The sequence below is a fragment of the Xiphophorus maculatus genome, chromosome 8 (assembly GCF_002775205.1).
Source record: "Xiphophorus maculatus strain JP 163 A chromosome 8, X_maculatus-5.0-male, whole genome shotgun sequence".
Lineage (NCBI taxonomy): Eukaryota > Metazoa > Chordata > Actinopteri > Cyprinodontiformes > Poeciliidae > Xiphophorus > Xiphophorus maculatus.
The window spans coordinates 9534018-9546451 of NC_036450.1; the positions used below are offsets into that span (position 1 = coordinate 9534018).

Below are 12434 nucleotides of genomic sequence, written 5' to 3' on the forward strand. Positions count from 1 at the left end.
AGATGCAATTAGCCAATTAAATCATACCAGGGGTGCTAAATACAAATGCACACCAAGCTACTCAATTATTTTGTTTCCTAAAAAATAAAACCTTCCGTTCAGTTCACATTTTTGCACTCCTTTGTACAGGTCTGTCACAGAAAACCCCAACACAATGAAATTTACAGTTGTTGTTTGACAAAACATGATAAAGTTCAAGAGGTACGAGTACTTTTGCAAGGCACTCTAAGCATGAAAAGAAAATGTCACTTTAAAACCCAAAGAACAATGTAACAATAATTGTTTTTGACATCTTTCTTTTTTCATGGGAAACTGCACACTGTGATTCGTCTGAAAACAGAAGCAAAAAAGCTTTTTTGTGTTTTTTGTTTGTTTGTATAAAAGACTGAGTCACATTCAGCAAAAAGTGCTGCATTTCCAGATTCTTGCGATCACATGCTAATAATGAAAAGAACTCACAATAATTTATAATAATGAAAGAACTCATAAATCAATGAAAATGGACAAAACATCAAGAAATGTTTAACTTACTAAAAATACGCATGTAAATTGATTCTTTTCCAAAAGCCAAAAATACTTAAGATTAGAGATGACTTGTCTCTCTCACATCTGTATCCATAAGGGAAGACGCTTAGTATTATCTGCAAAATGAAAGCATGGAACTTGTCTGTTCCCTAGTTATGCATTTTTTAATCGCATGACTGCACATTTCCAAATATGACAACTTGCACACACACCAACTGGACCATTTGCAGTACTAGGAAATTAATACACAAATTCACAAACACTTATCAATTACAAATCTTGTTAAAGGATGCACCACCTCTCTTTTCACTGCTTGTGACTGCAATCTGTTGTTATTCCCAAATTCTGCAGTTCCATGTTTTCTTCCACACATAGATACACTTTCTGCATGCTGTTCCAGTGCTGTGGTACGGCACCTAACCTCACACACTCACGGGAGACAACTGTCACACTTCATTCATGTTAATATTACAAGTCATTTTGTATTCTGCCACAACAGCTTACAGCTAATTATATGTCTCATAAATTATATATGTGCCGTTGGCTGAAAGGATACAATTTGCATTTCATTAAATACTCCACGCTGAATGAAATCACTCAGGGGGGAAAAAAAGGTTGATGTATTTACAGTGTCTCTTATTTCATGACCATTAGCTTCCATTTTCATAAATCTTGTTCAGGTTTGTGAGCAAAACCTTGTAAGAGATGTTTTAGTGGCAGATTTTTGTTCTGGGAAGAGAGAGGGGGGTCTTACCTGTCCACAGGAAGAGCATGGTGAGTCCCATGCACTGCTGGGGCCCCATGGTTTATTCAGGAGGGGGGGACCTGAACGGGTAACTCCTTTTCAGCAGGATGTAGTGCTACTTTGCACACAAATTATCCTCTCTGAGCAGATATCCATTTAGGAAAACACTGTGTCTTCTGTGTGATTCAACCTGTGGACAGAGACATCTACAATCAGGAACATGCCCAGAAATATCTCTGGTACAGTTTCTGTCCCCATTGGGCAGACATTAGAGCCCTAATATTTTTTATGAATATTTATTTCTTTAATCATGTATATCTATCGTACAAATCCACTTTTAATAATTTCATTATCTTTTATCTGCCCCCTGACCCTTACTTGAAAACTTTCTGTAAGTATCCCAACCAATTCAGATTATTTCAGAAAACCCAGGGTGAAAGTGAATTTAAAAATATTTTACTAAAAACTGAGCCAATATGTGGTTCGGTTCTAACTGAACTTCTTAAATTTATCAGGATTATTTTTGGGGAGAATTGTTTATTTTGGTGCCTCCGAGTACTTTTTCACTGAAACTTATTAGCCTCTAAATGACTACTATCCAACTATCTACGTCTGACAAAGTAATGCACTACCGGGTTGTTTCTGCGCCTCTTACCGTTACTCCTCTAGCAAACACTCCATCCGATGTTAGCATTTGATTCCAGGTTAAATTACTGCTGCAAAATTTTCACGCACCACCGCAGCAGCAAAATGACAAGAAAGAGAGAAAGAAAAAAAACAAGCAATCCCGGTGAGTCAATTTCCGCTTTGCCAAGAGTTCCTCTAACATTCGTGGATATCTTTCTTCCTCTTTTTTTAGTTTTTGAACATCAGTTAAAAATCCGTCGAATTTGGTTGAAACGTCACCTACAAACACATGGATATATGAGACGCGGTCCTGCAACTTTCCACGCCGCAAATCGGAAGCGCGGATCGGGTGAGATGAGGCGGTGAAGTGGTTCCTGCGTGCGCTTTCTCCACTTCGCCTCGTTCCGCACTCCGTGGCTGTGGATGCTGGTGCAGAAGCTAAGGGGGGCTTACAGAGAGGGGGCGACGGGAGGGGTGGGGGCGAGCTCCAGGCTGGGTTTGGCAAAGGGGATTGCGGGCGTCACATAAGCAAAGTACTGTGCCATTAAACCCACAGCTCATTTCAGGTGGAGACTGCGTCCTTTCTCCCCAAAGCGTTGCAAGAAAGGGAAAGTTGCTAGATTGGAAATGAAACTTCACACTCCTCACGATGGGATTAATTACATTTTCGGTTGAGTGGAGAAAATGAGCATTGGATGTGAGTGATGGGACCCATGAACATTAACATTATTTTACAATATCTTGCGTGGAGGGGAAAAAAAAAAAGATTTTGTTTTACGCATGTAAAACAAACTGTTCGACCCAGTTTAAAAATCCTGGGTCGGACATGTGGTTAAATAAAATTCCGGAAAAACCATTACATAGGGGGATTTTAATTAAATACACCTAATAAATATATAATTTTATCAGAGTAAACTTGATTATTTAATTTTATCACCACCGTCATCTGGGTTGATCTTGAGCGTTCAGTCGGTGCAGAGAGTGGTGCAACCTGTTGTACCAAGACTATTTCATGAGAGTCAACAGTGCCCCCTATGGATCACCTCTGCGTGCAAGGCAGCTGCCCTCCCTAAGCTTTAAAACTGAGAGAACGGAATGCTGCATAAATACTGCAAACCTTTATCAGAGATGCCAACTGCAGGGTTAGCTTCTCAATCGCACCTATAGAGAAATGACAACAAGAATCACTCGCAGAACAGTGGGTTGAAAAGGGTACGGCATGGAACAAATAACTAAATAACTTGGAACAGAGGAGCAGGCTTGAGTTTCAGGGAAGACTGATGGAACTGCATGCAGGGACGATCTCAAGCAGGACAGAGCTTCACTTTACCACTGGACAATAACCCTAAACGTACAGTCAGCGCTACACTGAAACAGTCCAGTTTAGACCTCAACTCCTCTCAGAATCTTTGGAATGACTGAACTGAATGAATGAACTGACAGAGTTATTTTATAAAGAGGAATACAAAAAATATTCAGTCTCCTGATATTCAAAGCTGGTTGAGATATACACAAAAAAATTGAACGGTGAAGGCCATTCTACAAAGTATTCCCTCAACCAGCTATAAAATGTGCTTGTGACTTGAAATCGCAAGTACACCACACATTTTAGACTTATATTTGTAAAATTTTCAATTCATTTTACAATAATATCATATTTTGTGCTGCCTATCTAAACCATGAATTTCTGCTTTTATTTACATTTGTTAGGAAAGTCCAATTTCTTAAATAGTCTTATTTACAGGAGACTTTAAACAAGTCATCACCAAAATGCGTGTTAGTGGGTTTTTCTGTCGTATGCACCCCTGCCGTGTTAAAGCCCATTGGCTAAGCTGACAGTTTACAACTACCATTCTTCGAGATCAGAGTGAACAAGCCATTACGAGACACACAAACTAGTGACATGCTGAAAGGCAGCTAGCGGAGCCACCCTGCAGCTGCAGCCTCTTACGACAACACCGAGCAGCGATTACAGGTCATCAACGCGGCAAAGGAGGTGTCCTTTGGACATGAAGGCGAAATGCTCACTCCTCCATCCTCTGTTGCTTTCTCCTCATCCAGCTCCATTCCACTACAATAATGTAAAGAGAAGTACTTTCTTAAAGTTGGTTATAAATAACACTATGCAGTAAGGAAAGGTTCAGAAGATTAGTGTATTTCTTCAGTGGGTTCATAAAATTATGTTTTTGATGTCTGGTAAATGACAAATAACAATTTGTCATTTACCAGACAAATTGTTGCTTTAAATACTATTTGAATTCTGATGCAACAGTCAAGCCAAAATTTGTTCAAGAACCTTTTAGATATGTTCAATAATATGAAAGTTATGAGAGTATAGGGTATTTTATTCTCTTTTATCTACATACATTTTTGGGGGGGGAGGGGGGGACTAGTTTCATCTAATTATAACCAGTTTACCACAAAACTCTTATTATTCATTTTATTAAAACATTCAGAGCTCATAATTTGGCTTTTATTTGCTTTTCTGTTACAAGAAAAGTTTCTTGCTGCAAGTAAATGTACCACAAAAGAGATTCCTTGCACACAAAAATGCACAGTGGATAATGACTGTCTTAAATAATATGCTAAGCCTTTTATCACCCATTTTGGGTCCCACAGATACAGCTTCCTAAAAACATTACTGATTTAACTGCATGCATAGTGATAGGTATTTTTCCTTTCGAACCTATATAAAACAAAGAACCACAGACAACGTATTATGAATTTTATAGCCAAGCTTTTGCAAAAGGAGAAAACACAGAGAACTGCTCCTCTGACCAGTTCACCATGTGTTCTGAAACTCTGCAGTAGAGCTTGTCTTTTTATTAACACAAAACAAAAGCAAAGGGGGCTGGTGCTGATAAGATTAGGAGCCCCCGAAATGAACACAATCAAACACAGTTTTACGACTAAGGAATTTCTACCTAGGGGACAGTCAGGAAAAACAACAAAGGTCGTAAAACTTCTGATACAATCAACTAGCAACCCAGTTCCTAGGTGTGATAACTAATCAAAGGTCTGAGAAACACATTGTTAACTGTTTCACATGAAGATAAACAGACAGTAGTGACTTCCAGGTCATTTAAAGAAGAGAACTTTTTAAACAGAAAATCACTTTAAACAGAAGATCACTTTAAACAGAAAATCACTAAGATCTATAGACTTAAGGTGAACCAGAGTAAGAATGAAATGATAATACCAAAAAATCTCTAACATTCCCCCCTTATTATCATTTCATTATACGCTTAAACCTTATGCAAAGGCTATGCACAGAAAAGAAAAGAAAAGAAAAGAAAAGAAAAGAACCAATAAATGCAAGAATTTTTTTTTTTTTTTTTTTTTTTTTAGCGAAACACAGAAAATACACAATGAATAATAGGAAAATAATGCAATAAATGAAAAAAAATAAAATAAAAGAAACAGCAAAAAATCAAAAGCAGTTTTCTCATCCTTAACACCACTTGTTTAACATTTTCAGTGTAGGAATCATTCAGCAAATGAATTTTTCTGTTTATTTATTACAGGACTTCATCATTGTTCAGAAAATCGTCAGAAACTTGAAACAGGTCATCTTCAGTTGTCTCATATGATGCCTTTGCCAACTGATAGCTGATAACAGTTGTGTTAATTGTTTTAAACATCATTTTTCGTAGACAAGGAATAATGCAACCCGTAAAAAGGCAGAACAGAACTAAAACAACCAGAATAGGTGTCACAAGCTTTAACAGCAAATTCCACCATGGTCCAGATGTAAGCCATGAAAACAAATCAAAAGAAGTTGAGCCGCGTGTTCCACTTTCTACATATTGCTTTAGATCTTCCAGCTCATATAGAGCATCAGAAATAGTTCCTCCAGTACCTGTTTCATCAGGTACAAAAGTACAGCACGTTGGGCCAATGATTTTACAGACCCCTCCCTGAGGGGCCGTGAGGAAATCCAGGACAACACGATTTTGCATAACCATGTTTCTCAGTTCAGTCAGTTCTTCCATGGTGCCATTGGCCAGCTGGTATGTGATGTTGATTAATCGCAGTAATCCGTACCTGTTTATCTCAACGTGGTCCCGAATCTCACCTATTCCAACCCATGGAAACAGGCTTTGCATAAATTTTTCTCCGCCGTTCCAAATCCTGAATTCCCATGGAACTCCAGTATGTGTTGTGAGGCCTCCCCATCTTTTGACCTCTGACATAACTGTTCGTTTGGAGCGGGTGTGTGAATCATCCTGTGCTTTCCTGATGAATGCAATCGGGTTGATCAAGGGAACCACAGCACACAGTCCTCCCCAATTTTTCGGCAAGAACATGTACGCTTCATTTCCACATATGAAGTACCAATCTGATAACATCCTTGAGCCATAATCTCCTGGCACTATGGCGCTGCACAGTGTTGTCTCTTGTCTCCTCTTCATCTTAGGCGTGATGTTGAAACTCCTCTCCTGAAGCAAGTTGTCACAGTCTGGGTTTTCCTTCCAGCCTTTGCAGTGTGGAGCCATCCTTTGACCCCTGCAGGCTACGCAGGTGATGTAATCCTGTGTCGGTTCGCAGTAGGTGTAAACTCTGTTACACAAGTTCCAGGGCAATGTCCCTAGAAAAACATTTCCATTATTATAAACACAGTTCCCCAGAGATCCTGGTTTAGCTCCTGCTAACGAAATGATCTCTGGTATTTTCCATACAGTTTGTTGAGATGACGAAAAAGGAAGTACATCCTCTGCAAGTGAACAATTCAAAGATTGAAACAGTCCTTGCACAGCCTCACCCATCCGGAGGTCAGCTGAATAATCCTTCTCACGTGGTCTGTCTCCCCTTAGGGGCGGGACGCGCCGTGGTCTGGTGCTTAGAACATAGAGACACATCTGTTTGTCGTCTGTAATGTTACCTGGTCGGAGACCTGAGTTGTGTATGGAAACCGGCAGCTGCGCACACACGTAGCAGTTCACAGCATGTCCTTCATAAGCAGTTCTATTCATCAGTTTCCACCACAGGTTGGTGCTGTAGTCGTGTGGGTGGAACTCAGGCTCACTTCCTTCTCCAAACATCAAACATACAGCAGTCACAGCACAGTAGAAGATCCATCTTGCATATGGAGTCCCCATTACTGCTCGGCGTGCAGAGATGTCAGAACCCCCAAACTAAAAGAGTGAGAATCTTAGCAGTTCTTCACTGGGTTTGAGACAAACTAATACTAAAAATTAGAATGCCTGTGTAGCCCAGAGGCTAAAAGCCCACCTTCCTCCCTACTCCGAATTAGGGGTCCAACACTCTCTGCCGCTTACAGTGACTAAGATGTATCCAGCTGGGTCTTTCAGCGATCTTTACAGCTGTTGGTGTGGTCATCAGCACTTGGAACGGTCCTTCCCACCGTGGACTCGTCCAGTTCTTTCGTTTGATGACCTTTATGTAGACCCAGTCACCTGGCTCAAGTGGAATGGCTTCCTGTATAGGAGGAGAATCAGAAGGCAGTAAATTCGCACTGGACACTTCCTTCAGTTTAAGAGTCCTGATCATATAATCTGCTAATGTCTGTTCTTCATCAGCTTTTTGTACGTCTGGAGCAAACAGAGGCAATCTGTAAGCTCTCCCATGAATTATTTCAAAAGGTGTTAGACCATCAGCTGTTGATGTGATTCTCATATAGAGCTTCACCAAGTCTAAACATTCTGGCCAGGATCGGCCAGTGTCTGCCATGCACTTTCTTAATCTACTTTTCACAGTAGCATTTGTTCTTTCCACCAGCCCTGCACTCTGTGGCCGATAGGCACAGTGATTCTTTAATGTCATTCCCAAGTGTGTAGCCATGTTTTGTATCACTCGGTTTACAAAATGTGGTCCATTGTCACTATAAACAGTCTGTGGGATGCCATGTGTTGGGATGATAGTTTTACAAATAGCCTTAGCTACTGTTAAAGCATCTGCATGCTTTGCTGGAACTATTTCAACCCATTTAGAAAAAGCATCAATCATCACCAGACAATATTTATATGGCCCACTTTGTGAAAGTTCAATAAAATCCATGTGCATAGTTTGAAAGGGATAAGATGATTTTGGGAACCTGCCTCGTTTTGGCCTTATGTTTCCCTGAGGATTGTATTTCACACAGACTGGACATGCAGTACAAAAAGATTTTAAGTAAGAATTTAAACCATACGTTGTGAAATGCTGTTTTATTATGCATTCCATCCCCCCAGTTGACACATGGCAGCGCCCATGTGACACAATTGCTGCTGCTTTAAATAAAGACTTAGGAAGCACTGGTTTGTCATTAACCTAAAAAATGTTCCCGACATTCATTTTCACACCTTTAGTTATCCACAGCCTTTTCTCAGCCTGTGGTGCATTGTCCTGCATGTCTTTTAGTACTGTTTTGTCTATCATTTGTTGTTCCTCTTCAGTCTGTGCTGAGAAAATACCTTTCCCATGCTTCCCTGCTGCAGCTTCTTTAGCGATTTTATCAGCTAGTCTGTTTCCATTTGAAACTTCATCTTTACTTTTTGTGTGAGCTGCGCATTTACATACAGCTAGTTTAGTTGGGAGTTGTATTGCTTGTAAAAGATCTTTAAGCAAAGATGCATGTGTTATTGGTCTCCCAGTAGAGGTTGTCATTCCTCTACGCTCCCATTGTTTCGCAAAATAAAACAGTGTAGAGAAAACATACTGGCTATCTGTGTACACTGTCAGGTGCTTGTCCTTAGCCAGTTCGCATGCCCTAGTCAAAGCAATCAATTCTGCTGCTTGTGCAGAATGAGTGCAAGAAATTCTTTCTGCTTCTTTGAAATCTGTGGCTTCAACAGCCATTTTGGTTTTGTTACCCACATCTGCCCATGTAATATTATGCGGCTTATAAAGTGAAATGTATGGGTTTGCAGGTAACTTATACAGCTTTGTTTGACTAGTCGGAAGGAGCACAGTCACAGCTGCATAAGACCTTCGGTCTGTGAACATTTCAGTCACAGCAAGTGTCACAGGATTTGTTTCTAAAAACGTTTGCACATAATCATCCTGTGGATCATTTAGGATGTTCATTTTTACATGCAACTGATTATAGTTCATTTCTGTTTCAGGTGAGTCCAGCTGTCCTCGAGCTTCTCTAAGAAGCTTTCCTGGGACATGAGGATTGTCAGCTGGCTTTAGATCATATGAACAGTAGATTTTTTTCATCCTTGTGAACTGTGTACAGATCAGAATGTTTTAGTCTGACAGCTCTCATGCCATCTTGTACAGGGACTACTGCTATCCCTAATTTTGTCATTAGGTCTCTACCTAATAAATTTGTCGGACATTTAAGTGACATTACAACAGAAGCTTTTATTTTAATTCCTGTCTCAGGATCTTTAAAAGATGTGCCTTTTGACATATGTTCTCTATGTGTTTGTCCATCGGCAGATTTCACCCAAATGGACTCATTTGTGGGGTTTACACCTTCTATTTCAGTTTTTAAAACTGTTTTGCATGCACCGGTGTCACATAAAAATTCAACTTTTTCCCCGCAAACAATCAGTGTGATATAAGGTTTTTCTTTTAATGCATTTAACATCTCCCAAGCTGCACATACATCCACTATTTCATCAATTTGATCTGGTGTTAAGTTTTGTTTGGTTGTGGAAAAGTCTAGTCATGCTGAGGAGTTATATTTTTGTTTTTTCTCCCATCTGCCACCCTTCCGGTGATTTATTTTGTTTTCTGGGCAATGTCTTGCCCAGTGGTCAGGATGACCACAAGTCCAACATCCATCTGGACGTTGTGGTTTTTGAGGGGTATAGTTTCGGGGTGGCTGCCCATAGCGACCTCCTCTGCTGCTGTTTTTCCCTCGGCCTCTTGAGGAGCCGCGGAAAAAGACAGAGGTGTCTACTTCTCCAAAATCCTCCAGATGAAAAACATCTGATCCTGTTTTTGGTTTTTTAACTACTTTTTCTGCATGACGTGCCCATGTCATCAGCTGTGGGACTGAGGCAGCATCATATTCAACTAGGTGTTTTTTAATCCAGCCCTCAATTTCAGGGCGGAAACTTGACATTAAAGCGCTTTTTAGCTGTTGTTGATATACACCCTCTGCTCTTGCGTCATAAGTAATCCCACTGTGAACTTTGAACTCCTTCTCAAACCGCAGACGAAAATCGTCTACGTCTTCTCCAACTTTTTGTTTAATTCCTGACAAATGACTATAATTCGCCCTTTTACGGAAATTTACTCTAACTCTCTCACACAATGGGTCCCATTGTGCTTTAAATGCATCAGAGAGAGCAGGGTTGGCTCCTGGAGGGTATGACATTGGAACTAACATATTATTATTATTAGTTTCTTTCCCTGTATAATTTCCCCTCACTTTTGCCCAATCTTTTCCTAATGAGGACATGGCTGCTTCTCCTGCTTCCACTCCATTTAGTCTATATGAATGGATTAATCCAGTCATATCTTCTACCCACTTATCGGGGTCCTCTGATGCAGGTGTTATTCCTTCTACCGCCTTTCTGGCCTCTTTCAAGGTCCAGGGTCTAAAAACATAAATATGTGGCGACTGGGCATCTCTGGGATTAGGATTTGGGACCTGGATCATTGGATATTGTTCTGCCCCTTCAGAACTGTACATAACTCGAGGAGTTCTGTACTTTCTCAGATCATATGAATGTCCCAGACCACTTGGACCTGCACTTTCTTCATTATATAATGGGGGTGGAGAGACTGGAAGAGGAGGGTAAATTTTGGTAGGTGTGTGAACTGACACTGGGTCTGTGGTCAGTTTGATACTTGGGGCTCTTGCTGGAGTGAGAGTTGGAGGAGCTGAGGGTGGTGGAGGCTGCATATTTGGAGGAGGGGTTTGAACTGCACTAAATATGGGCTCATTATCTTCTGGTCTTACAAATAAGATAGTGGCTTCCTCACTGATATTAAAAGGTGCACTCGGCTGTCTATCCATCGAGCTTGGTGACACTGAGACAAGGGCAGACGAATCTGTCGCAGCGGTTGGGGGAGGAGCAGTCGGCCGTACCTGCTCTCCCCGTCCCACCGAGGCATTCCCCCTGTCAATATCTGCTTGCCTTTTGTCTTTAACCTTTTTAATTTGTTCTTTACGGTCTATGGCTGCTTTTAACCATAGTTTTGCACACTTTAGTTCATCTTCCTTTCTAACTTTTTTTATTCCCTTTTTTCTTGCTACACTACTCTCCAAAGTTCCCACAATTGCTTGCCATTGATCAATTTTTAGCTTCCCATCTATTTTATATTTCTTTTTCCATTTTTTTATATGTACAATGCTGCCAGGAAATCTGGATATCATGTACTTTTCATCCCCTTCGGGGCCCTCAATAAGTGAGGAATTACAGGAATTTGTGTTTCCCATTGTTTAAAGTTGTAGCTTAAAAATACTAGTATCGCGTGCTCTCTCAGAGAAAGTGCTGTAAGTCAGCGCTCAGTGCCTCCTGAAAAACAGGCTTCTACTTGGAGCTGAGCTCCAAGCGGTTTTTCACTTTGGATTCTAATTCCGAAGGCAGAGAGTTTTACTCCCAGAGAGAGAAACACCATTCACTCCTTCATGCACACACAGCAACAAAACAGCAAACAAAACCAATAGCAGCACAGCAAATAACAAACTTTCTATCTATGTGAGGACTTTCCCTTAAGAGGCGTCCTCTAATTAAGGAAGCTCTAAGAGCCTGTCCTTTTACCTTTAGTTGAAACTCTCTGTCAACTGGGACTCTAACCCTTCATTATTCTTTAGTCAAATTGAAATGTTAATATTTGACAAGGACTCAAACCTATATTTCTTTAGTCAAACTAATATTTGACAAGGACTCAAACCTGTATTTCTTTAGTCAAATTAATATTTGACAAGGACTCAAACCTGTATTTCTTTAGTCAAATTAATATTTGACAAGGACTCAAACCTATATGACTTAAAATTCACCTACGTTTCTGTAGTTTTCGGGTTGTCCAATCGGATCTCGTCACTCCGCCGTTAGCAGACAAAGTCGGATACGTCGCTGGCCCAGCGAAGAATTTGCTTCCTGGGTTTTCCTTTCCAGGTCCAATTGACTCTGGCCGTGCACGGATTCAGCGCGTCTTCCTCTGCCTGACAGCGGGGGAGGTGAGAGATCCGGGTTTCGGCACCAAATAATGATAGGTATTTTTCCTTTCGAACCTATATAAAACAAAGAACCACAGACAACGTATTATGAATTTTATAGCCAAGCTTTTGCAAAAGGAGAAAACACAGAGAACTGCTCCTCTGACCAGTTCACCATGTGTTCTGAAACTCTGCAGTAGAGCTTGTCTTTTTATTAACACAAAACAAAAGCAAAGGGGGCTGGTGCTGATAAGATTAGGAGCCCCCGAAATGAACACAATCAAACACAGTTTTACGACTAAGGAATTTCTACCTAGGGGACAGTCAGGAAAAACAACAAAGGTCGTAAAACTTCTGATACAATCAACTAGCGACCCAGTTCCTAGGTGTGATAACTAATCAAAGGTCTGAGAAACACATTGTTAACTGTTTCACATGAAGATAAACAGACAGTAGTGACTTCCAGGTCATTTA

At 40.5% G+C, this 12434-nt stretch overlaps 2 protein-coding genes across 2 annotated transcripts in view; both read right to left on the minus strand.

Annotated features, from left to right (window-relative positions):
- Nucleotides 1-2297, minus strand: part of LOC102237681 (transmembrane protein 132C-like) — a 158563-nt gene extending 156266 nt beyond the window's left edge. The window contains exons 1-2 of the mRNA XM_023337819.1: nucleotides 1926-2297; nucleotides 1280-1460 (exon numbers count right to left, since the gene is read on the minus strand). Coding sequence (XP_023193587.1) covers nucleotides 1280-1328 — 49 coding nt within the window. The 5' untranslated portion in view covers nucleotides 1329-1460; nucleotides 1926-2297. The remainder of the gene's footprint in view (nucleotides 1-1279; nucleotides 1461-1925) is intronic.
- A 6038-nt stretch (nucleotides 2298-8335) lies between these two features.
- LOC111609406 lies at nucleotides 8336-11826 on the minus strand. Its single transcript, XM_023337715.1, has 2 exons — nucleotides 11782-11826; nucleotides 8336-11738 (listed from the first exon to the last, which is right to left on the minus strand). Exon 2 carries the CDS (start codon nucleotides 11235-11237, stop codon nucleotides 9513-9515), a length of 1725 nt encoding a protein of 574 aa, XP_023193483.1. The 5' UTR covers nucleotides 11238-11738; nucleotides 11782-11826; the 3' UTR covers nucleotides 8336-9512.
- Between the last annotated feature and the right edge of the window lie 608 nt (nucleotides 11827-12434).

Coding starts and splice junctions, on each gene's coding strand:
- LOC111609406 (XM_023337715.1), bottom strand. CDS start 11,237: ATGGGAAACACAAATTCCTGTAATTCCTCACTTATTGAGGGCCCCGAA.